The sequence below is a fragment of the Phodopus roborovskii genome, unplaced genomic scaffold, assembly GCF_943737965.1.
Source record: "Phodopus roborovskii unplaced genomic scaffold, PHOROB, whole genome shotgun sequence".
NCBI lineage: Eukaryota > Metazoa > Chordata > Mammalia > Rodentia > Cricetidae > Phodopus > Phodopus roborovskii.
In genome coordinates, this window is record NW_026126602.1 from 5420274 (window position 1) to 5447870 (window position 27597).

Here is a 27597-nt window from a genome sequence, read left to right on the forward strand (position 1 = left end):
CTGATAAAAGTCTTAAAAATTTTACACCAAAATGGTAGTCTGTGATGATCATCTTATTACACTGATAACCAATTAAATAGCACTCAGATGAATATTTGTTTTAATGATACCCTTTTATTCCAAGTAGCATTTGGCATAGCTAGGGTCCAGAAGATGCTGTGGAAATGGCTGCTTTGACAGTCACTGCAGCTCTTTGATGCTTCCTATGCATCTCATCTATATTAAAGATGACATGAAAGCAGCTTTACTTCCTTTACTTACTACCTTGATAGTCTCTCAATCTGAAAAAGGAACGAACTATGTGCTTTTAGTGCATTCAATTGAATTCTTCACATTCTGAAGCAATGGTTGAGGCTCCAAGGTTTCCTTCAAGGTGTGAACAGTTCCATTAAATTCCTAGAACTTACGAATTTCTCGGACTTAGACACCCTTGGCACTTCTTGAATCTTTTAAAGGCTTTGAGGTGCATCTAATCACAAACCTTGCAAAACTCAGAATATATTAAAATTCACATAGTACTTTCTGATTTACAAGATAATGAATATTATCTCAACTAGTCCTCACAATAACTGGGGAGAGTATAATCTGTATTTCACTGATAAGGCTTTAGAAGTGAAATTACCACCCTAACATCTCAGTTATGAAACCAGGATAAAAATCTATGGTCCCTTATCTAAATGCTTCCAGCTGTGCCTAAAGATATTGGTTCTATAGAGCGACTCAGCAATGTTTCAAAGACAATAAAACCTACCTGCTGGCAAGCAAACAAAACAGGGCCCGTGGCTAAGCCTAGCTTCAGGTCTGCAGATGTTGGTTTACCCATCTGGTCAGAACATGAGGTGAAGTCCAGTACATCATCTATGAGCTGGTGAAAGGAGAGATGAGTCATACCCACTGTCCTCACTGCTTTGAACTCTTTACACTGAGGAGAATGCAGGCTGTACGTATACGTCACCATTCCCATGAACAGGCAAACCAACCTGAAAAGCTATCCCAATGTTTTTCCCATATTGATAGGCAATCTCATGTACCACTGGGTCAGGACAACTCAGGACAGAGACCTGAAACAAAAGAAGATTCTGATAAGCTGTGGCATCCAAACCCAAGGCAGCCAACCCCGGATAAAGTAGCTATTCACATATCTCCTAAGAGAACCAAACCTACGTTACAATTGGGATGCTGGCACCTAATGGAGACCAAATACATTAAAAAGTGGTGTTTTCTTTTTTTTTTTTTTGAAGTTCTGAAAATAGATTCCAGGGCCTCATGCAAGCTAGGCAAGTACTCTACCATCTAGCTACAACACTAGCCCATTTCCTTACATTTAATATTTTGAGTGTGCATGATGCGTGTAGGAGCCACTCTGGCGTCCCTTCTCCATCTTTAAATGGATTTCAGGAATTGAATTCAGGTTGGCAGATTTCCTTCCTCCTCCAGTTCTTTCAGACAAGATACAGTCTTCCAGACGAAGAACCATAAGAATAAATTCTGATAATAAGTTAAGCAAATCTTTCTGGTATATAAAAAGATCCATTCTATTGTGTAAAATACTGAATTGTTCACTTTAATGACCTCCGAGGAGTCACCCTTATTTCAGGGATAGAATTCCATGCATACAACATTGTCAAGCAACTCTTCATCTGTGGGTCAGTTTAGGAGATGATCTCCCTGTCTCTACCACCTTTAGCAAATCCTACTGACATGCACTACATGCTTCTCAGTGTCACTATTTCTTGCCTCAGTCTCAGTCTGGATTTAGATACTGTTTCTACATTATGAGAAGCATTATCCTCCCTCCTGAACCTACTGTTTCTACTCCTCTCTCAGAAGAAACTTAGCTGTATTAGAACTTTTTTTTTTTTTCACTCCCACCCTTTCAAAAACCTCAAACAGAAGCTCTTTAGTGCTGAGCATGTTAATCCACACTAATCCACAAGAGCTACTTCCTGCTGCACTGTTGAGCATGCTAAGCAGGTCCAGACACATTTCCAGAAATCAAAGACTGGGAAAACAAGACAGGAACTGGGGAGACATTCTGCTCAATTGAAAAGGACAGCCTATGTTGAAGCTCGGTGAGGAAGCCAGATGAAAATAGGTCACTGGTGATAAATAACCACCCTGCCTAATTCTTTGGTTCTCTATTGGAGACCACAGGGGAAGATGGGACAAGTTCTTCAGAAGCCTGCAGGGTTGGAGCTATGCCTCTTGCAGCTATCAGTGACCTTGATCTGCTGCCTGACCTTTTTGTGCTTCAGTTTCCTCACCTGTAAAGTGCAAGAATTAAACTCTTAACTCATGAGAATGCAGAAATTTGCCATTAGTGAATTTCCTTTAGTGCTGTGGATATAGCTCAATAGTAAAGCATTTACCTAGCATATTGGTTTGGGCTCTAGCACAACAGGCAGAATAAAAGAAAAGAAAGAAAATAATCTTCTTGTTTACGTGGATGTGGACGTGCACACCTGTAATCCAGGCATTTAAGAGGTGAGGTAGGAAACTGCAAGTATGAGGCTAGCCTAGGCTAAACAGTAGAGTCAGAACACAAAAGAACCTCCCCCCCACCCTTTCTCTTTGTCTGTATCCACAGGATGCAGGCAGGATCTGCTAGCTATAAATAACATCGCTCAGGCCTAAGTTTTGTTGTTTTCCTTTTGTGGTGTTGAAGATCAAACCCATGGCTTTGACATACACTAGCACTCAGATCCACTTCAGCCTTGGCAATGCTTTCAAGTGACTTAATAAAGTCTGCAGTAATAATGCTGGAGAACAGGATCCAACTGCACACACCCGAGGCCAGGCACTAATAAAATCTTAACTATTGTCAAAAGCAAAGAGCTGTAACCCACGGCCTCCAAGGAAGAACTCTTCAATGATTCCAAGAGACCAATTTATAAAAGAAGTGAAGATATCCACCAAATTGGGTCAGAGTGAGAGAAAGGCAAGGTTCAGGCAGCTGGATATGCTAAACTCAGAACAGAAAGCAGCAATTTCCAGAGTGAGATTAATGCTGTCTTCTCAATGGAAAAGCAGATACCCAGAAACAGAACCTTTCTTCCAAAAAATAAGAATAAATGGAAAGTATCTTTTTAAAGTCAATGAATTAGTGGTTTTTGGTACATATAACTACTGTTATGATTTATTTAGGTTTCACAATAGCTCATAAATACTTTATGGCTAATGATGATAAAACTCTAAAAGATTCTGGACATTCATCATGCACTCACTGTTTTAAGACTTCTTATATACTTATGAGTTTTGAGGAACTGAGGTGTTGAATATTCCAGAAGTTACATAGGTAAGACATGCAGAAATCAGAACCTGAATCCAAAATGTCTGACTTAATCAGTCAGTAGTGTGGTTTCTAATGACACATAACTGAAGCCAGAAGGGAGTAAGAAAGTCACTCAAGCCAGAGGCAAGCTGAGGTCTATCTGCACTGTCTCTTTCTGGCTCATAGATGCTAACCCAACAATGAATGCCTTACTGATGTAGAGTCAAAATTTCTGTTCAGCTTGAAGGCCACTCTGAAGTCCTGGTCCCTTTAACTAGATTAAGGGACTAAAAACAACAGTCACAAGTATAAAATCAGATACAATGTGATGCAGTGCATAAAATAGCAAGAAGGCAGGCAAGCTGTATGACAGTGCTTGTACTCAGCACCAGAGAGCTGTCTCACATCTTCCTGGAAGTGGGTGGAGTATGAAAAATGATCAAGTCAAAGAAAGAGGAGCTTGACTAACTGTTTTGCCTGAAGCAAATGCCACTTGAGGACCATATTTCACACCACATTCCCACAAACCTCATCTCAGAAAGACTGAGAAGTACTGTTTGCACTGGAGGGGGCAAAGTTTGACAAGAATCTCTTACTTTTGCAATATATACTCACACCACCATAAGATTAGAAATATTTTCTGATGACTAAATAGTATGCATTATGATCTTATTTGTTTAAAATAGTGTAGAAGCTGTGGTGGCACACATATATCATGCAGCACTTGGGAGGCAGAGGCAGGAGTATTTTTTATGGATTTATGGCTAGCCTTGTCTAACAGAGTTCCAGATCACCCCGGACTACATAGTGAAACCCTGTCTCAAAAAAAAAGGTTAGAGGGGCTGGAGAAGACTTCTCAGCTGTTAAAATCACTGGCTACTCTTCCAGAGGACATGGGTTCAATTCCAAAACCTACATAGTGGTTCACGACCATCTATAATTCTGGTCTCAGAATTCTGGACTCCCTGTACTGATCTCTCTGGGCACAGCATGCAAATGGTGCACAGATACACATGCAGGCAAAACACCCATACAGGTAAAAAAGAATGCAAAAACTATAAAATACTGTAGAGACTTTGTCTGTACCATAATAGATAAATACATTAAACAGAGAGAAAATATGTGAAACATAGTATCACAAAGGAGATAATATTGTAAACCAGTAGTAATCTTAGTAGTCCAGAGGCTGAAGCAGGAAGATTATGGGTTGCAGGCCATCTTAGAATACAGGGCAAGATTCTGCTTCAAGCAAAACACAACAAGTATAAATATGTAAAAGACATAAACAACTAAAAAAAAAAATAGAGATATGAAAACAGCCCTCAATCATAAATACTCCTGCCTCCCAAACCTGGCAAGTGGGGTTTGATCTCTAGAAGCCACGTATAGGTAGGAAAACAACTCCACAAACTTGCTGACCTCCACTCATGTGCTGTGGCTGTGCCATGCTTCCCCAAATAATAATCCAGTAAAAGAAAAAAAAATCAAAACAAAACAAACAAACAAACAAAAAAATCAAAACAAAACAACAAAGCCCAAGTAGCCCTCAGTGATACTAAGTGTTACTCAAGAAGCAAAAAATGTAATTAAGGTACACTGGATGGTCAAAAATCAAAAAACCTAATGTGAATTTTATATTAGTAAAATCACAGCGCAAGAGGAAGACACTCAACTGCTGACAGTATTGCACATGCCCTTATGCAAGGAGATCTGGTGGTGCTTAACAAAACCACACATACTTGGCCTCTAAATTTACACCAAAAGTAAGCCTCACAAACACATACACACTAAGTAATGGTAGTATAGCTTATGACTGTATAATACTGAAAACCTAAATGCCTGAATATAGGAAACTGAATGAGCAAGTAATGCTAATAGGCACACAACAGATACTGTGCAGCTGTGGGTTTTTGCTTGCTTCTTGTTCTTTTGAGACAAGGTCTCACTTTGTAGTCCTGGTTGGCCTGGAACTTGCTATATAGACCAAGTGTGTCTCAAACTTAGAGATCTACCTTCCTCTGATTCCTGAGTGCTAGAGGGGGAAAAAAGGATGTGTGTCACCACACCTTGATCTGTATAGCTGTTTTCAGAGGGATGAAGATTCTATAATCAACATGAAATCATCTAGCATATAGTATAGATAAGCAAGCAGAACAAACATTACTTACAGATTACCAAGACTAGGGAATAATATACATGTATTTATTTATGTAAACTGAAATGGAGGAAGGAAGAACCGAAGAGCACCAAGACCTATGTGCTGGGTGAAACAGACTGGAAAGATTGGAAAATGACAACAGCACATGAGAGAGAGAGAGAGAGAGAGAGAGAGAGGGAGGGAGAGGGAGAGGGAAAGAGGGAGGGAGGGAGGGAGGGAGAGAGGGAGAGAAGGGTTTGTTATTGTTATTGCTGTCTCATTTTCACCAGATTCCCTGGGCACAAATCATGATATTAACTGGTAAGCTACAGAGTGAATTTAGCATGACTATGGATACAAATAAATGGCCAACTATGTTTTGAAAATAACATCAATTGTATTAACAGCATTCCAGGCCTCAAAGCAGTTTTTCTAGCCAGCCCCCTCTGGATTTTAATATTCTTTTGGTTATAGACATAATAGATAAAAATGGGTGGGAGGCATTTTAAGGGGAAAATGGTGTCTTTAGTAGACTGAATAAAATTCTGATAAGCTTCCTTTAAATTCCCGCATCATCGAGAACTCCCAAGAATTATATAATGATCTTTGTCTCCAAATTCTTATCTCCCCACTTTGGCATGTCTAATTTTCTTTGCTCATGTCTGCATCTTAAATAGCAAGAGCTTATAAAAATAGTCATTTAAAATACCTAACACCCCTGGAATATTTCTACCCATGGGCACTTAAATATAGAACTTGTGTTCAGAGTGCTTACACTATGATTTTGCTGTTATTCTAAAAGGCATCTGGGACACTGTGAGCATGCCTCCTTGTGGTCAGCACAGAACACTTCTTTTTTCTCACTTTCTCTTCTTTCTCCCTTTCTTCCTTTAAAAAAGTATTTTGGTGGAGAAGTGGGAAATACTAGGGATTGAACCTAGGAATTTATGCAAGGTGGTAGGCATGTGCTCTACCACCAAGGTTTATCCCCAATCGTAGTCTATTTCATTTTTAAACAGAATTGAGCCACATTAAAATATACACTCAGGTCATCAGGCTATGGCAAGCACCTTCTTACCTGCTGAGGCAAGTCACTAAGCCCTGCTTACTTGATAACCTCTGAAAAACATGAGGAACTTCTCACACATACATTATCTTGGCTTTTCAAGTATAGAGAAGTGGTGCTGCCTCTCCTTGGTGACACAGAAGAATTGCACCACTGTGTGAGTTAGTTCTTGGTCCTATGTAGAGCTGCTCCTTTGGCTTCAGAGAACATTCATTAAGTGTTTTAGAAGTAAGAGCATCTCCACCTGCTGCCAGTATTTCTAAACTGCAGCAGCAAACCTGTGAAGTTAGCAATGAACTTCTCTTAACATACCAGTAGTTCCTGAGGATGGATTGTTCCTTTTTTTTTTTTTTTTTTTTTTTTTTTTTTAAGTAGTTTCTTGCAATATGTCAGGTCTCAGGCAGTTCATATATCCAGAAACGAGCTAAAGCTGGACTACAGAAAGATTTCTAGTGGTTACATAAAAGTCTAGCATCCCTCAGGAACTTGTGAACTAGGTTTTTCTTTCCCAAAAGGAGTCATTTCCCCTGCCTCTGGCAGAAGGGACGTACGGCTCCTCTGACATGTCCGTGTAGTGCAGTTGCATATATCAAAGTCCATGCTGGCCTCCAGGCTCCTACAATCCCTAATCACAAGCACCTGTTAGACATTTAAAACTCCAAGCTACTTCTTTTTCTGTTCTGGACTCTTCCAAGTGCCTCTGTATATAGTCTCTACCTTATTCATAATATAAACCTTTCCCTTAATAACAGAGCAGCTGCTTTGGCAGTTTCTTTCCTGTGCTCCCTAACATACACTAGCCTTAGCTAGTCTTGGACTAATGACAATCCTCTAGCCTCAGTCTCAATACTCATAAGAGGTGCATCTTTCTATATCTGTCTAGGAAGACAGATCTTCCAGTAGAGGGTGTCAGATTTCCTAGTTATAGGTGGTTGTGAGCTGCCTGATATGAGTACTGGGAACTGAACTTGGGTTCTCTTCAAGAGCAGCAAACATTCTTAAAGTTGAACCCTCTCTCCAGCACCAAGGAAGTTAGACCTCGAGACATCTGACCAAAGGTTAATAGTAAAGCATCAATGCAACAGCTTTATGGTACCCATTTACAAGGGGTCTATCCTAATTTCATGTCTTCTTAAAAAACACTACATCTGTAATTTTTGGAAATGTAAATGAAATAGCTCTCTCAGGAAAAGATGAAGAGCTATGATTGTGGCCAGGCTGTCCCATATAACTCACATCTCTTGGTTTCAATTAGATCTTTTTATGAAGCGCTGTCCTCACATTTTTTTCTGGCCCATACGTATATGTTTCTTTAACTGATTTTTTGTTTTGGTTTTTCGAGATAGGGTTTCTCTATGTGTAACAGTGCTGGCTGTCCCACAAACCACTCTGTAGACCAGGCTGGCCTCTAACTTATGGAGATCCACCTGCCTCTGCCTCCCGAATGCTGGGATTAAAGGCGTGTGTTACCATACCAGGTGAGTATGTTTCTTGTAGCATGGCAAAATAGAGGCACTATCATCAAGGAACTAAAAATAGGGTCCCTTTTACTATAATTTGCTAAGAGTGTTCCAAGGCAATAATTTACCTCTGACTTTACATGTCTTTCTTTCTTGCTGTCTTGATTGTACAGATTATTTTACACAGGACCATTGCCTGCCCAGATTTTGTCTCTAAACCTGCAAGTCTCAGACATGCTTAGATATACAATGTGTTATTGTTTTTGAGACAGAATGTCATGTATAGTCCAGGGTGGCCTAAAACATACTATGTAGCCCTGGTTGGCCTTAAGCACACAATTTTCCTGTTTCTGCCTCCAAATGCTAGGAGTACAGGCATGCACCACCAAACACAGCTTCTCACAGAAATAGTTTATGGAGAGACTGTTCCTTATGTGTGAACAGTGATGATCACACATTTTAATATAAAGATCAAAGACAATGATTTAAATATGTGGATAAAACTGAGAGGCAGAGAGTATAATACCAAGAGGAGGTGAAGAAGGAGCAGGGAGACTATGAGAGGAAGATGTTATTACTCAATTTATATTCTGAAAGTTACTGCTTATGTATAGGAGATATAATCAGTTAGGCCTACTTTTTATTAACAAGTATATAGAATACTAGTGGATCTAATAATTAAAACAATTTTCTCCTAGGTAAATTTGTGTAATAATTTGTTTTTAAAAGTAATATGTCAGAAATAGTGTGTGACAACAACTATGACAAAACATTGCTCAGATTGCTACATAGTTTTTATGGGAAATGTATTAATTTTTTATCATAAGTGTGTTTAACATGTTCACTATGGGCACACATGTGCCATGGCATGTGTGTGGAAGTCAAGAGTGAGTACAGCTCTGGAATTACTTTTTCTTCGCCTAGGTTCCAGGCTTCTGTGGCAAGGGCTTTCCTGCTGAGCTATCTTCCCAGCCTAGATTGCCAAGTATTTTGATTGATTCTTGGGGGAGAAAAGATGAAAGAAAAGTTCATTATTTCCATACCAAAAGACGATAGCAAAAAGGAAAACCCAGCAGAAGTTGCCCGGGAAGAAATCTTTCTTCTTCTAGGACTTTAGGATGCTATTTTAAGATTCTCTACTTAAATGGTTCTAGGATACTTAGCCACCAAGAAATAATGTGGGCTTTTTCCAACTTGAAAAAAGACAGAACGTACATACTGCTTTACAACTGTTGGCTATTAGACTGGCCGTCTTCTTGAAGGTCTTTTCAAGGTAGTGGGCAAACCTTTCATTCTCATTTTCTTTCGACCCTAGCTGAAGAAATTCACCTATCAAGAAGGAGAAGGTTACTTGAGTTATGGTTTTATTGCCTGGCTAAATACCAGGATTGAATAAAACAGAGAAGTCAGAATCAACTTACCACGCACCAAATCTTCAATAACTTGGGTTAAAATAGATGTAACAGCTGTGTTTCCAATCCGTGCCAGAGCTATGGATGCTGCAGAAAGAATTAAATCTCCGGCAAGAACAGCCTGGAAAAAAGGAGAAAAAAACACTGCAGATAAAATAGTCACAGCTTTATCAGTAGTTAAGCACCTGTCTCATATGCACAGGTTTGATCCCCAGGATATTAATGTATCCAGAACAAATTATTAGTTTTAAATTATGCAGTCAATTATATGATGTAATTAAGTACACAACCTACACATGCACATTACTTTGCATATTTAAAGATATGTATCAGTACTACTCCCATTACACAGAAATGCTACTTCATAGAAATTTTTACTCATAGAATTTTACTTTATTTTTTAAAAAGCTAGCTGTCTTCTAACTCGTTATGTAGCCAAAGTGGACTTTGAACTTCTGATCTTTCTGCCTCTACCTCCCGAGTGCTTGGATTGTAGACCTGCATCATCACACCCCATTCATGAGATGATAAGGATTGAATTTGGGGTTTTTCTACATGCTAAGCATTCCTACCCGAGTTAATAGAATTTTCGAAATAATCATTTCAGTATTTATCTGTTGTCTAGAATCTAGAATAGTGCTACTTAGTATGTGCTTACTAATTACTTACCACTTCATAAAATTCATCCCCACTAAAGCACAGCCAGCACACGAGACTATTGACAATCAAAAGGAGGGAACCAGGAGCTTTAAGTGTGGGAAGGGGGAGGTTCTTTTCATGTACTTTGGTTTGTTCTTAACTATGTGAGACTGCCAACAGAGGCACATGTGTGGAGAGCATGTGTCTGCTCACAGAAGACCCCCACATCCTTCTTTGCGTTTGCTCAACTTCATTCTTCAATCCATAATTTACGAATCCTCATCTCAAAGTCCCTATTTTGCACGTTCCTTCAAGCAATGCTAATAAAATAGGAAATGTTTAAAAATAAATATATAGGGGCTGGAGAGACAGCTCAGCAGTTAAGAGCACTGACTGGTCTTTCATAGGGCTGGGGTTTGATTCCCAGCACCTGCATGGTGGCTTCTAAATATCTGTAAACCCACTACCAGGGGACCCAATGCTCTCTTCTAGCCTCCTTGTGCACCAGGCACACAAGTGGTGTGCATATATACATACAGGCAAAACACTCACACCCATAAAATAAATATATATGCAGTACATCAAACATACACATTTCATTTATGTATGTGTGAACCAAATCTTATTAGGACCTCTTTTTAAAAGGTAAATTTTGATGCCAGATTACTATTTCTGAGATTTTCTGTTTTGTAGTTTTTATTTGCTTTGACACTCTGGAACATACAGCAAATAACATATGCTTATGGGTTCAAATGAATGTAGGCAATCCAACAGAAATATGTAGGATTCCTCAAGAAATACCCATGCAAATGCCTTTCCATATAACTAGAAGAAATTCTACATGAAACAAGCAGTGAGTAAGGAGAAACACCGAGTTTGTTTTTACTGTCAAGTATTTTTACAGATACAACACATTCCTTTGACATTTCAAAGACCACATTCAAACAAGTGTATTTTACAAATCTGAAAAGCAAATGCAATCCCATAAGCATGTGATTTGCTATGAAACACTTTCCAAAACAACAATAAAAACCATCATACCTTTTTTTCACCCCAGATTTTATTAACTGTATGTTTTCCTCTTCGAGAACTTGCATCATCAATAACGTCATCATGAACCAGACTAGCAGTGTGGATCATTTCTGCAATTAAGGCTACGGAGCGCTGGCTGGCTTGCATATCTCTAATTAACAGAAAGCAATGCTTTTTTAACAGACGCCTCCTAGAACCTTCTCAGCAATCATCTTGTGAAAACTGGATATTGGATCTAGGATAAAGAATTTTATTTCTCTAAGAGAAACTGTATAAAAACGTTGGCTGTCCTATAGAGCCATTTCTGTTATTTGGAGAACATTCTAATAATGTAGAGACCCAGCTTTGACATTAGGATGTTCACTTACAAAATGGTAAACATCTTAGAAGACTGGCCATTGGGTGGAAGAAAATCATCTTTCTGTCCAACAGAAGTGGCCTTGGTCAGACATCCAATTTTATGATCAGCTTCCAGTTTTAGGGCTGGGACTAGTGAGTGGCCCAGGAGCTAAGTGTAACAACCCAAGTTCAATCCACAGAACCCACAAGGTGGAAGATAACTGACTCCTGTAATGGACCTTCACATGCATACCTCAGGATGCATGTGTTCACACACATAACACATACACACACAAAGAAAGTATTTTACAAAAGGGGTTTGCATAATATGAAGGATTTTTTGCTTTTGTCTTTTCATGTATAGTGTTTTGTTTGCATATATGCCTGTGCACCCACATGTATGCTAGCCCAAGATCAGAAGAGGATGTCAGTTACTGATGGGGTAGGCAGTCATGTTAGTGTTGAGAATTGAACCCAGGTCCTCTACAAGAACAAGAAGTGCTCTGAACTGCTAAGCCATATCTTCTGCTCAGTATGAAATGTCTTAAGGAACCAAATACCAGGGGTTGGATGGACAGACACACACACACACACATACAAAATAATCAAAATATATCTTAAAGAACCAAAAGCCATTACACACAAAGCTTTTCAGAATTATCTTAAGAGAGCCCAGAAACAGTGTCGGGGAGGCCGGAGCTTCAGGCCCAGAGCAGCATCAGTGAGAGGCCTGAATCCCAGCTTAGAAGCAGTGTCACAGGAAGGCCCAAGCTTCAGGCTCAGAGCAGTGTCAAGGGAGCCTCTAGCCTCAGACCCAGGAGAAATGTCAGAGGTAGGTTCGAGCTACAGACCCTGAGAAGCATCAGTGAGAGGCCTGAATCCCACACCAGAAGCAGCATCAAAGGAAGGTCTGAGCTTCAGGCCCAGAGTAGCATCACAGCCTGGAAGCAGCTTCAGAGGGAGGACCCAGCCTCAGCTTCAGGAGTGAGGAGTGATCACCAGCAGAATAAAACCTACCTCAAGACCCTGTAATACCACTGTTGGGCATATATCCAAAGGAGACACATTCACACCACAAGAACATTTGCTCAACTATGTTCATAGCAACAGTATTTGTAATAGTCAGAAATTGGAAACAGCCTAGATGGCCCTCAACTGAGAATGGATAAAGAAAATGTGGCATATTTATACAATGTCTTAATACTCAGTGGTAAGGAACAATAACATCCTAAAATTTACAGGCAAATGGACAGAACTAGAAAAAACCATCCTGAGTGAGGTAACCTATAACCAGAAAGACAAATATAGTATGTACTCACTCACTCATAAATGGATACAAGACATAAAGCAAAAGATACCCAGCCTAAAATCCATAACCCCAGAGAATCTTGAACCCTCTTACAGAAACAGATGGAAGCAGATGCAGAAATCCACAACTAACTAATGGGCCAAGCTCCCTGGAATACAATCAAAGTGAAGGAGCAATAATATGAACAAAATGAGTCAAGACCATGATGGGGAAACCACAGAATCAGCTGACATGAGCTAGTGAGACATCACTGACTCTTGTCTGACGAAAGACTGAACTAGACTCCGTAATATAGGTGACAATGGTGTGACTGGACAATATATAAGGCCAGTGGCAGTGGGTCCAAGATCTAACACTAATGCACAAACTGACTTAGTGGAGCCCATTCTATATGAAGAGATACCTTGCCCAGCTTACACACAGGATGTCGGGGTGGAGAGGTACCTTGGTCCTGCCTCAACCACATGATGGGACAGACTTAGTAGACTTCTTAGGAGAGGCCTTGGCCTCTCCATGAGCAGATGGGAAAGGGGGTGTGTGTGTGGGGGGGAGCAGGAGGAAAGGAAGGAGGAAAGGAAGGAACTAGGATTGGAAGTAAAAGATAATAATAATAAAAACTATCTTAAATGAATATATCATGACCAATAACTGCCTTCTAACATTTAACTTTCTCCTCACAAATTACAGGATAAGAATTCTCAAGATGATGTGATGTGAATTAAACAGTAAAAAAGGAATGCTCCAATTTCTTTCTTTTTTTTTTTTTTTTTCCTGAACAGGGAATGTTGAGCAGGCTAAACTCAAACTCCTGGGTTTAAGCAATCTTTTCCTTTCAGTCACTATAGGCTATGTACCACTGGCATCTGTTTCTTTGGAAGCATAGTCATTACTATATCACCATGTATAGGAATTTCAAAAAACTGAATTTCAATAAAATCAAACTGAAGAAATACATTGTCATCTTTCTTTCTTTCTTCTTTCTTTTCTCTTCTTTTCTTCCCCCCCCCCTTTATGCTCAGGGTTTCTCTATGTAGCTTTGAAGCCTGTCCTAGAGTTCACTCTGTAGACCAGGCTGGCCTTGATCTCACAGAGATCCATCCACCTGTCTCTGCCTCGTGAGTGCTGGGATTTAAAGGCATGTACCACTACTGCTGGCTTTTTTTTTTTTTTCTTTTTGTACTAAAGCATAACATTTGATTTATGCACTAAGCAAATTTTTATCATAAAGTTGTATTTTCTGAGGGGAGGAAAGGGAAGATCTTACCTGAACATCTGCATAAGTAGTACTCATTCTAATTCCCTAGGTTAAGTAGAAAGTCATGAGAAATAGAATCATGAAAATGACACAGGCTACCCACTATAGAGAGTAGCTGGCATGCAAGCATCTTCTGATCTTATTTAAAACAGGATTTTAAAGTGGAGTGCTATGGTGGTTTGTTTCACCCAAAGCTTTAGAATTCATTCTCAGCCTCCTAACTGCCTCCAGCCCCAACACCAACTATAAGGTATACTATTATATAGTATACTATTATATAAGTAATTAATTACTTTTATAAAAATAATGCACCTAATATTACATGTTATATATATTAAATTTCACAGTTCAAAACCTAGCAGTTCCAAGTATTTTCAGATCACAGGAGATTCTTTCAAGAAGGAACAAGTACAGAAAGAACAGGTATAGACAAATCATCACACAAAACCAGCCCAGTGGGGCTGTGGACAGCATAACATCCTGTGGAAGGTTCTTGGCATGTGAGAGGCTTTGATCTCCAGCACCAATATAAGACACTGCATCAGTGAAAGAGAAAAATCAATGTGCAATGTGCAGGTGGTTTCCAAGAGCTTGTGCTGAATCTATCAGTTGATCCTTAGATCTTCTGTTAGGAGCTATCTCTTCTTTGAGTCAATGCATAGAAAAATATTAGTTTTAAAATTTAAACACTTTTCTAAGAGTATTATCTCAACTTAATTTCAGTCTAAAGAAATACATACATCTCTAAACAACCGTGAAGGCATTTGACTTTTCCCATGTATTCCCAAGTTGGGCACCATTTCCATTATTATTATTATAAGCCATGTCAACAAACAGGGCTCCTACTAGAAGGATGAAATGGTGAACACTCAACAAGAAGCTAGCATTTAATATTTGTAATTCGAGGATATGAAAAGAAAGGTTTTTTTGAAGTATTCTGAACTGGGTGATGTATGTCCCTTGGGACCTGAGGTAGGAATATAATGAGTTTGAGGCCAAAATGTTTCAAAAATCAAAGTTTTTGTTTTGAGGTACTAGGCTTTTAGACCAGAATCTTATGTATGCTATGCAAGTGCTCTCTCACTAAGTGGTATCTCCAGTTTACAAGTTGTTTGAAACTCTAGACTGCACATACACATATATAGAAGTACTGTTTGGAATGGTTACATTGCTGATTTGATCAGAACTCTTGCTTAGGGATTTACTTGACACTGTAACATAACCTCTATATGAGAACACATATCCTAAATTTATCCTTTCTCCCCAATACAACTACATTTTTATGTTTTTACCCTATATCTAGAAATTATGGCCACTGCTTACCTTGAAGGAAGCATGATAATAATTTAGAGACTACTAAAAAAGTTAATACTATCTTTAAGATGAAATCTCTGAAGTGCCAAGCCGAGTCATGCCTTGGGAAAGCTGGGTACTGTTCCTTCCTATTTCCTGCTGTGAAATAGTTGTCACACCTTTCCAGTTTCTGGAAGAGGTGGCAGGTAATATAGCATGAGAAACAGGTTCCTTGTCTTGAAACCTGGCTACACCCTCCATATGCAATGACTCAGTACACCCTTCAAGACCCTTTCTCCTCTTCATTAGATTAAAAAAAAAAAAAAAAAAAAAAAAAAAAATTTTAAACATAGAAGCAGGTAAGATAAAATGATTCACATATAAACCCTTTACCTAGCTTACACATGACTTTGGTTTTATATTTTTAGATATAGGCTAACACTATGTTTTCCAGGTTGACTTTGAACTCATAGGTTTAAGCAATCCTCCTGCTTCAGTCCTCTGGACAGCTAAGACTAAAGGCATGTACCACTGAGACTGACTTAGAAGTCATTTAAAAAATATTTCCCATATTCAAATATTAATATATTATGTGATATCTTAAATAGATTACAGGCAAATCTACAGTGTGTATATATATGGGGGGGGATATTGGTGGTATCAATATCAAAGGAATTTCCTGTGAGGCATGATGGTATACCCTTGTAATCCTAGTATTTAAAAAAACCGAGGAAGACTAAACATAACAAGATTCTCTTTAAAAGAAAAGTTTCTTCAATATAAAGATACAAGAAGGATGCTTTCAAACTTGACCTTTTGGCTCATTATGCTTAGTTAAACATGTGTCCATTGGTACAATAGTGGCAAATATATTATGCAGTATAACCAACTAATTTCTGAATTTGAAGCCTGCTCCACAGGAGAGGATTCACACCTGGCACTATAAATCCAGTAAAAAGACCGTGGTTTCGGGTGAATGTGTCACAGGTACTACTGGGGAAAACTACTGCTGATATTTTGCTAAATGGGCACGATAGGTCTGTCAAATTTCCTTCTAAGTAACTGCTTATGCCCATCGGATAGTACTATTGTCAGCTGCAGTCAGAAGGCTGCTTTCTGCTGTGAGCAATAGTAACTGTAGAGATCCAGAACTGCTCAAAGTGATGAGAACAAATGGCTGGTGAAAGTTCTGCTATAAATGGGGCGTCTATATCACAACTGCTAAGCCTCAGGCAACATACAAGGGTTACAAGAGGGATAGCACGGGAATGCTGACTTCTTGGTATGTTGTGAATATTGCACTCTTGATTACAACAACTGGGATTACCTGTGCAAGAATGAGCCTCTTAACTTCCTATCATGGAGGCAAATGATGGGAGGAGGCCCCACCCCTCCCTGAGTATTTATGGTCAGTCAGTGGTTGCTTCGGGAGGGAGAGACATCTTCCTCAGAGGTGTAGCTATTGATAATACTCACACTCCTGTAAGCAACCCTAATGCCACTCACTGGGTAATCAAAAGCAATACCAGAAGAACATAAAAGCAGAAGGAGGGCTAGGGAGGAGGCTTAGTGGGGGACAAGAGAAGGTAACAGGGGAGTTTCAAATTCGATCAAAATGCATTAAACCTATGAACATGCAGTAATAAAACCCACTGTTATGCACATGCATAATTAATATATGCTTATAAAACACTCTGAAAGAAGTAATTGGGGATTGAAAGCATGCCAGTGGGTACAGAATCACTTCAATGCACACTACAGAGTCACGCCCATATGCCAGACACTACCTCTGTGCTCTGTCTCTCATAAGCTCTCCTTATCAGTACCCAGCAACGAAGAAGGTGCAGCTCAAATATCCCCAAACTTAACTTACTGCAATGCCCTTCCTGTGTTATAATCTCCAATGTTTTATGCAACCAACAGTTTATAAAAGTTCAAGAGAAAAATAAAACTTTCGACTTTAGGGAATAATGGCTTTTAAAAAAATTTTATTTGTCAACACATTTAATTATTTTATGTGGGAGGGGGAGTTCACACGCCATGGTTCTTATGTGGAGGTCAAAGAACAACCCAAGGGAACCTGCTTCCCCTATTCACCATGTCGGTCCTAGTGATTGAAGAACTTAGGCCATTAGGTGGCAAGCACCTCCACCCACCAAGCCATCTCATTGGCCATGGGAATAATGATTTTAGATAGGAGAAAATGTTCTTTCCAAACTATATCTAAAATTAACAAACTGTTTTATGTATTTATTTAAAGAAATTCATAATTTCTCTAGAAGAGTAGCCTTTACCTCAAAAGTAATTTTTAATGAAAAATTATATTTGTTTTTTATTTTATATTTTATTTTGTGTGTATATATTTATACCACGTGCATGCAGTACTTGCATAATTCAGAAGAGGGGGGTCAGATCCCCTAAACTGGTATTAATAGATAGACAATGATAAGCCACCATGCTGGTAACCAAACTAGGGTCCTTTGCAAGAGCAACAAATGCTCCTAATTGCTCAGGCATCTCTCCAGCCCTGAGAAAGCATTTGGCAAAGACACCTGGAAGAGTGTCTATCAGATAGAAGCCACAGTGCATAGGAAACATCAGAGCTGCCAACAACAGTGGTTGGGAAATGGATAGCGGTAGTGCAGAGGCTGAAAGACAGAGGTCTAGAGGAAGCGCTTCTGCTGCTCTCATTTCCACATCAAGTGGAGGTGGTTTAAGTGTTGGTTAAAGTCTCCCTACATGTGCAACACATATTGTGGCATCCTATGTCTTAAGATATGTGGAAGCCAACGCCAGGCATGTTGAACACTGACCGGCACAGCTACAGAACAGGAAAGCTTTAGGCAGAGAAGTATCTGCTAAGAAGCAACATCCAATGCTCATTTTTACAGCATCATCACTAAAATTAGTGGTGCTTGCCTCACATCCCTGATGTCCTATGTTCAATACCTAGCATCACTACCCATACTCCCCACACAAAAAAAGGTGGTAAGTAAAAAGCAGAATGTGTGTGATCACCCTGTGTTTGGATGACCATGCAAGGCAATGGGAAACTCTTTTCCTTTTAATATTTCTTTAATGCTAAATATGTAAGTTTTAAAATTTTATCTATGCTCAAGATTTGAGGATTTTCTTTAAACATTTCTCGGTCTGGAGAGATGGCTCAGAGGTTAAGAGCACAGATTACTCTTCTAGAGGTTCTGAGTTTAAGTTTCAGAAATCATATAGATGGCTCACAGCCATCTATAATGAGATCTGTTCCCTCTTCTGGTGTACAGGCAAACAGGAGGCAGAATGCTGTACACATAATAAATAAATAAATCTTAAAAAAAAAAAAAAAAAAAACCCAAACATTTCTCTTCTGCACAGTGAAGGTTACAGAAAGCAAGGTGTATGCATGCACTTAGTGCCCATGATAACAGCACAGTGTAACATTAGAACAAGCTTTGGCTGTGTTTGTAATGGTTAAGTGAACAGCTACATATCTTGGGACTCTTTACTTTCTAATGGAGGAAATAAACTGTCTTTCAAATGTTTCCAATATATTTATTTGCAACTCTAATTTTCTACTGTGGACATCTAAAAGTCTAAAAAAGGTGAACTGTCAGTGGATTCTTAGATGCTGCTTCTTAAGTGAGAAATTAGTTAATAACTGTATGAAGGACAACAAAAGTATGGGCTAAAGTAACTTACCGGGAGTTATTATGATGAATATTACACGCTCGGGCCATTAGCACCACAATAATCGGTCTAAAAGCTTTTCCTTTGCCATCGAAGTAGTATTCAGACATGTCCTTCAATTCTTTGGTGGAGATGCACAGCTCCTGAAATATAGTTTCTTCTTGTTAGCATAGCATTACAGTCAGGCAAGACAGGATTTTTGCTTTCTTCAAAACTTCAGTTTTATTTTAGTATACTCATTTCAAATGAGAAATTCAACGCAAAAAACTGTTTGGCTTTGCCTCAAGTGGTGTGGTGTCACTATGATAGCTAGTGACAATAGGGCAAAGAGAAGGCTAGGAAGCAATAGGAAGGCAGAGGACAACGTGAAGTGTAGGAGTATAGGAGCAGACTACGAGTATCCTGGATGGGGAGTCAGCAGACAGGAGGGCCGCTAGGACAGGGCACAGATCAGTAAGTCTGTCTGAGCCTAATTTAGCAGAAGATATTTCAAAGGTTCACGGAAGAAATGTAGGGAAGGCATGGTTTGCTTGCCTGTGGGAACTTCCTATTGATGTAGGGATACAATTTATTATCATTATCTGAGTTATGTCCTTGCTGTGAAACCCTGGATGGCCTGGAATCCAAGACCTTTCTGCTTCTGCCTACCAAGTACTGGATAATAGAGCTGTACCACCACTTCTAATGGAGACAAACTGTTTAAAACTGAGTGGGCCAAAGAGACCCACAAGCAGGCCTGCCCTGGCTTTGAGGAGAAAATACAAGCAGATGGGACATTGTTATGGTGAGCAAATGTATAGTGTGTTTGGGATAGGGAGGGAGGGAGGGACAGAGGGAGAGAAAAGAGACAGAGACAGAGAGACAGGTTCATGTCCTGTGGACAGGGGCATATCTGAGGGCTGAGGTAGGTGGTTTGATTGCCACTCAGTGACGTGGCAATGTCTGGGCCTGAGCTACTGCTAAGGCCCATGCCTAGGTTCATGGCCCTGGTCTGTGTTAATGTCTGAGGCTCTGGATACCACCATAGGCTGAGAGGATAGGGCTATACAGAGTTGGCCCCATGTCTCACTAGCTGTAACACTAGGAAGAACTGGTCCTGACCCTCTCCAGCTGAAGCACTCAGGAGAGAGGATCCTACACCTCACCTGGGTAGCACAAAAGAGCTGACCCTGTTCACAGGGGCATGGCAAGCTGGTCCTGAGGGTGTGAGAGTGGGAGGGCAGGTTGAGGCCCTCTCATCTGCCATGTGAAAAAGATGCCTTCCTTCCCTCACCCCTTGACACCTGCTCAGGTGGGGGTCCTGACCCTATCTCTCACCAACTGTAGCACTCAGGAGAACAGGCCCTGTACCTCACCTGGGCAGCACAGTAGAACTCACCCAGTAGACGGGCAAGGGTGAGTAAACCCTGAGGATGGGAGAGGGACATAATTAGATCTACCTCCCTCATCTGCAGTGTGATGGTAGGGTGGGAAAGATGCCCTCCTCCCTCCCTCTACAATCTTCAACTGGAAAGGGAGCTGACCCCTTTATCAGCTGCAATACTTGGAAAGCAGACCCTACTAATATGGGCACGGGTGAGCTGGCCCCGAGAACATGGAAGTAGGAGACCTGGCACGATCTCTTATCTGCTACATGGTGGCATGGACAGGGGAGAGATGCCCACCCCCATCAATGCCTGAGGTAGGTGGGAGAACAGGCCTTGACCCTGCCAGGAAAAGCACAATAGAGCCAATCCTGTTGAAGGTGTGAGCCAGCCCTGAGGTTGTGAGCATGGGAGAGCTGTTCCTACTCATTTGTCATATGGTGGCATGGGTAGAGGAGAGAGTCCTTTCACTCATCAAATGCCTGAAGCATGTGTATTTAATGAGTACTGAGCATGCCCATGAATGCCATGATAAATGTGCAGGCTAGAGGACAACCTGAAAATGTTGGTTTTCTCCTTCCACCAAGTAGGTCCTGGGGGATCCAAGTCAGGTTGCCAAGTTTGGCTGCAAGTGCCCCAAAACCCATTGAATGATCTCCCTGGTCCTCTAATGACATTTCTAAGAGAAGTAGAAAAACAACCCTAAAATTCACACAGAAGCACTAAATATCCCAGAGAGTCAAAGCAATCCTGAGTCAAGAACAATGATCTCAGATTATACCACAGAGCCACAGTAAAAAATCACAGTACCAGGCACAAAAACCAGACACTTAGATAAGTGGAATAGGATTAAACCCACAATGCTACAGATACCCGATTTTTAATAAAAATACCCAAAACACATACTGGAAAATAAATTAAAAAAAAAAAAAAAAACCCTTCAACAAATAGTGCTGGGATAATGGACATACTCATGTAGAAGGATAAAACTAGATCCCTGATTTTTACCCCACACAAAAAGTCAACCAGTGGATCAAATACCTTAATGTAAGACCCAAAACTGCAAAACTGAAAATATACAGAAAATACTTCAAGATGCAGACATAGTTAAGGACTCTCAGTAGGACTCCAATTACTTGAAAAGTAACATCAAGAACTGACATATGGGTGCATCAAATTAAAAAGGTGTACACCAGAGGAAACAAATGAGTGAAAAGACAGCCCATAGGATGGTAGAAAAGTTCACTAGCTATATATCTAACAGAGGATTAGTATGCAGCATAAATAACTCAAAATATCAAATACCCAAATAACCCAAATGAATATATAGACTACAAATGGCCAAAAATATATGAAAAAGTATTTAACATCCTTAGCCCTCACGGAAACGCAAACTAAAACTGCTTTGAGGTTCTACCTCACTCTAGTCAGAATAGCTAGCAAATAACAAATGCTTGTGAAGATGTTTGTATGTGTAATTCACAAACTGTTAGTAGGAATGTAAAGTCATCTAACTGCTATGGACATTAGTATGAAAGTACCTCAAACAAACAAACAAACAAACAAACAGCTACAAGTGGAACTTTACGCGATGCCGTGATAGCTAGCACTCCTGGGTGTATACCTGAAGAACTCTAGGTCAACACACCACAGAGATGCTTCATGCCCATGCTACTGCAGCACCATTCACAGGAGCCAAGCTATGCACCTAGGCTTGTGTCTATCAAGGCACAAATGAATCAAGAAAAGGTGGTATACACATACCATGGAGCTTTATTTAGCCTTAAAGAATGAAATTATACAATTTGGTAGAAAATAGATAAACTGTGACCACCTTATGAAGAGAAACAAACCAGACGCAGAAAGACAAGTATCATATTTGTTCTCACGTGTGGATCCTTAGTTTTAAAAAATAAACACATGAAACTACTTAGACACAGCAGGATGAAGGAAGACAAAGAAGAAAACAATAAAAATGAATATGGCTAAAATAAATGATGTATTTGGAAAAAGACCACATAAAGTTATGGGGGAGACTGAGTAGGGCTAAGTGGAAAGGGGAAGACAAGTAAGATAAGTGCAGTGAAGACTATATTATGTGTATGAAAATATAATAATGTCAATTCTTTTTTTTACAAACAATATTCAATAAAACACAAGGATAAAAAAATTGTATATGATGATACATGTTTATAACTCTATAATTCTAGCCCTTAAGAGGCTGAAGAAGGATGGTTATGAGTTTAAGGACAAGCTGGGCTATATAGCAAGACCCTGCCTCAAAACAAAAACAAAATATTGATTGATTCTGTGGGTAATTTTTCAGAAGTCCAGAAAAAGGGAGAGATCAGTATGAGGAATAAAATGTGAATAGTGCATGGAGATCAGCTTCAAGAAACATTGGCTGGGTTTGATTAGTGGAGGACAGAGCAGGCTCTCCATGGTTATGCTGCCCAAAAATTAATCAGAGCCACGCCAAACTAAGGAGCATAATTATTAATTTCCTAGTGCTGAGGTAAAGGCCCAGGTCACAAAAATTAGCATGGCAACCTTTGCTCACAGGGACAGGTAGATCAATAACTATAGTTAATATAATACAGAATAATGGGTAATATCACTTGAAGTACAGAAAGCTACTCTGGGAGCATAAAGAAAGGCTGGCTCAGGCTCAGGGGGGATTAAAAGTGAGACAGAATAGAGGAGATAAAGTGACCTGGAGCTTGAAGGGCTCTGAAAGCAAGAGGTAGACTAAAAGGTCATGGAAGAAAAGGACAAGAAGGATCCAAGGGTTCTTCCTAGGAGCCTAGGTGATCCCTCCAATAATTGAGATATCGGGGGTGGGTGGGGGTGTCAAACTACATATGGGGTGAGAGCATTCCAGTCATAAGTTAGACACAGTCATGGATACTTCATGGAGCAGTCTGGTAAGTAGTTAGCTACATAGGTTTAGAAGAGACAATATTTGGGGGATTAAGAATGCAAATGAATACATAGAGAACATGAGGGTTTGTGTGTGTGTGTGTGTTGTGTGTGTGTGTGTGTGAGAGAGAGAGAGAGAGAGAGAGAAAGAGAGAGAGAGAGAGAGAGAGAGAGAGAGAGAGAGAGAGAGAGAGCTAGCTCCAAACAACAGCACAGTTAAAGGGGTTAGGGTAGAAGAGATCAAAGAGGAACACACAAATAAACTGAGGCTGGCTTAAAGACTGAATGAATCAGGAAAATATGGAAGCTAAAGGAATAGTTTCAAGGAAGGGAGAAGGTAAATAGTGTCCCTTGTTAACGTAAGTTAAAGCAGAAGAAAGCAGAAAGCATCCACTGCACTCAGGAAGAGGAAGATCCTGTGATGTGGAAAGGAAGACACAAGCAGTGGTGGGGCAAGAGTGAGACACAGGGTTCAGAGTACCATGATTAAAGGAAGGAGGCTGGCACAGGGCTAGGGTAGTCCTGAAAAGGAGGATGGGCTGGGTGTGGCAGCACAAGTCACAAAGTCCAGCATTCTGGGGGCAGGAGGATGCTCCATAGAAAGGGTGAGGCCTTCCATGGGGGATCATCAAAGTCTGTTGCATCATTTTGGGCAGGGCCTAGGCTCTCCCCAACATGTCTAGGCTGACAGAGTACCCCTATGGGGAATGGTATGCCCAGCTTTTTTTAATGTGGTTTTAGAGATCAAATCCAGGTCCTCATGCTTGTACAGCAAACTCTTTACCAACTGAGCCATCTCTGCAGCCCTAATTGGAAATTTTCTGTCACTGCACAATCCATATCAGTGGTAGCAGCCTAAGGACAGAGGCTAGGCAATGGGCTACAGTCATGGTTTGATTTGGCATTCAATATTATGAGAGGCCCTCGAGGATAGGCTTGCCATAATCTAATCCACACACTGGACAGTGTTATATAATCTACATGATATTTTACACAATGAGTTGAAGGAAGAAAGTCCTATTTGGAGCAGCTTAGCAATGGCATTCAGAATTAGATACTGAAGAGGAGTCACTTTACTTATACATCTAAAGAAGGAAGGTTAGATGGCTCAGAGAACAAGCACGTGCTTCCTGTACTTATTTCCTTAAGTTCTCCAATTCTGCAATAACATGTTTCTGCATAGTAACTTGTACTGTACTCTCTATATTGCCCAGCACCATGCTGCACATAGTTGTTGCTGAGGTAACATTTGATATATGCAAATCGAGTGGGCAATGGCATCCTTATACTTTTTCATGTTTGCTATTTGAGATAGGGTCTCATATGGTAGCCTAGACTAGCTTGGAACTCACTATGTCACCCTGACTAGCCTTGAACTTGCAGTGGTCTTCCCGCCTCAGCTTTCCAAGTGCTGGGATTATAAGTGTGAACAACGATTAAATGGCTGTCTTGTTTGCTTGTAATTCTAAAATGTTACTAAGTTTCAGTAAAATAAAACCCTTACCTTTCTAATGTCTTCATACAGACCTTTCAAGTCTCTCCAGCCGAGTTTAAAAGGATCGGTGTATTTTTCACCACTCTGTGTTTGACTACAACAGCACACTGCTGGTGTCCTTTGATGAAACCTGAGGTGAGTGAAAATGCAGAGGACTCCATTTTTAAGTATTACAAGGTCATCATAACTTAAAAACACAGAATCATCATTATAAATGATGCATTAGTAGGTCATTTTAATGAACCAAGAGCCAACAGAGAAAGGCTATATTATGTTCACTTTATACTGAGTAGAACTCAAATTTTACTGTATTCTTATTTCTTTAAATGGCAAAGATCATATAAAATAGACTGTCATAGCTTTTACTTAAAGATATTAACATGTTAGCCTAGCCTAAGAAAAATTAGAAGTTTACTGACAGTGATTATCTTTGTAGCTCTAATAAGGATTATAAACTTACGGTGATATACTATGCACATTTGGGAAGACCGATGTTAAAGTCTTCACTAGGCTAAAATAGGGCATCTGTAAAACAAAAGTACAAAGAAACTTACAAGAATATTCCTGAAAAACTTGTTCATAACAACCACTATTCCCATTACTCACAACAAATGTTATCATTTACTTAGCCATTCATAAGAGGTTGTAAGCGTTAAGAAAAAGAGGACAGAAGAGGACAGTTAGAAGTTCCCTTTCCTGACTATGAAGGCAATACACGTCCTATCAAAGCACAGGTAGCAGACATAAGTAAGTAAGTCCTGGTGTTGCAGGTTTGTAATCCCAGCTACTCAGGAAGCTGAGGTAGGAGGATCCCAAGATCAAGGTTGGCCTGGACAACAGTGAGTTCAAGGCCATCCCAAACAACTTTTAGTGAGACCCTATCTCAAAATAGAAAGAGATAGAGCTAGAGAATGCTCAGTAGGTTACCTAGTTCTTAAGAGGCAATAGGTCTAATCCCTAGCACTGACAGAACAAAAAGCAGAAAATAAAAACCTCTACAATACATCCCATTCCTCTAAAAGCCGGGTTCATATTTATTTCTATACCAGAAGAGCAGCAACAAAAAAATTACCTTCCATTTAACTAAGACTGGTCACAAAACAGGGAAAACTATAGTATCTTTTAAATTCATAAAACACACAGATGCTAAAAGCATTATGAGGGATGGTTAGGAAACAATTTTAACGTTAAGGAATTGACATTTATACAAACACTGCCTACGTTATATTATTGTTATTACTATTGGAAGTAGTGCTTCTGGGTAAGTAATAAATGAATGGACTAGGAGTACAGCCCAATGGTAGAATATGTGCTTTGCACAACAGAGACAAACCATCACCAGCCTCAGGGGCATTTTGATAATATGATCAAAGATCCAACAATCATCTGGGCATGGTAGGATATACCTGTAATCCCAGCACTTGGAGGTCAGAGAAACAGGTGAATCACAAATTCAAGGTCAGCCTGGGATACATAAAAAAAAAAGGCTCAGAGAGAATATAAAACAGTTACAGTATACTACTGCTAAGCAATTTAGAAGTGGTGTTACTGATTCTAACAATATTACTATTCTTTAAAGATTTTGAGATTTATTTTTATTTTATGTATGTGGGTGCTTAGCCTGCATGTATGTAGTACAGTTTACAAAGTTATATAGGGATATAATGAATTTTTGACATAGGCATAGGAACATTTGTTCCAGAGAACAGTTAGGGTAAATGATGTTCCCATACCTAAATTTTCTAAAGACAAATGTACTTTATGTAACCCTGACTGTTCTGGGCTGTGAAGTAGACTTCTCTGCTGAACTGTAAACTCCTGTTATCTCAGGAGCTTGTGATAATAAAAATGAACCTTATTACATTGCATTCAAGTGCTCAGCTGCCTCGAGTGCCCTGGTTTCCTGCTTTGGTTCTCCTGGCATTAATCAGAGGCAATTTGGCCAACTTTTCCGAGTATGTCTGTGCAAAAGAAATGTTCAATGCTGAGGAGGCCAGAAGAGGGTGTTGGAACCCCTTGGAACTGGAGATATAGGCCGTGGATGTTGGGAACTGAAACCAGGTCCTTTGGAATAGAGGTCAGTGCTTGTAATCACTGAACCATCTGTCCAGCTGAATATATTAGTATTCTTAATGACAGGATGAATTTTAAAAATTAAATGGTAAATGCCTTTTACATAAAGTATTCAAAGAAATCTTCTTGACAAAAAGGATGAAAGTTAAAATAAAATGTGTGCTTCTTAGTAAAAAGTCTTAAGTTTTAAAATCTTTTTTTCCCCAACAGAGCCTCACAACTACTGTTTTGTTTGTTTCTGGACAGGGTCTCCTTATATATCTCAGGCTGGCCTTGAACTCACAGATTTGCTTGATGCCTCTGACTCCTGAGCGCTGAGATTAAAGGTATGCACCATCATATCCACACCTGGTAGCAACTACTTTTTTAAAGTTATATTTATTCATTTATTTGCATGTGCATGTGCATATGCATATGCACAGGCCATGGCAAATGTGTGGAGATCAGAAGATAATTTGAGGGAATAAGTTCTCTCTTTATACAATGAGGGTCATGAGGATCAAACTCAGGCGGTCAGGCTTGTCAATTAGGCACATTCACCCAGAGGTACCTAAGCAACCCATTTATTTTTAAAGTTAGAAAACTTAGATCCCAGAAAAGCCTAACCTGAAGAACTGACTTACTACATGATTACAATTACAAGCAAAAGTAGCTTCAGAACTGTATGCATGGTCATCTCATTAAAAATCTCTATGTAAGCACAGAGACAGAACAGGGTTTAAAAACATGTAAGCCAGTGGGTAAAGCAGTTACTTTGATACAAATAAATGTATGTGTGTGTGTGTGTGTGTGTATGTGTGTGTGTGTGGTGACTAACTTTAGTTACTTATTTTTGGTACTTATTTTCTGGTT

General features: G+C 39.7%; 1 protein-coding gene across 1 annotated transcript in view; it reads right to left on the bottom strand.

Moving 5' to 3' along the window:
- The window catches only part of Pdss1 (decaprenyl diphosphate synthase subunit 1), a 40700-nt gene that overhangs the window by 9704 nt on the left and 3399 nt on the right, over nt 1-27597 (bottom strand). Inside the window, exons 2-9 of the mRNA XM_051205729.1 lie at nt 25133-25197; nt 24682-24802; nt 18907-19037; nt 11027-11168; nt 9356-9467; nt 9154-9263; nt 981-1061; nt 752-865 (exon numbers count right to left, since the gene is read on the bottom strand). Of these exons, the coding sequence (XP_051061686.1) occupies nt 752-865; nt 981-1061; nt 9154-9263; nt 9356-9467; nt 11027-11168; nt 18907-19037; nt 24682-24802; nt 25133-25197 (876 nt within the window). The remainder of the gene's footprint in view (nt 1-751; nt 866-980; nt 1062-9153; nt 9264-9355; nt 9468-11026; nt 11169-18906; nt 19038-24681; nt 24803-25132; nt 25198-27597) is intronic.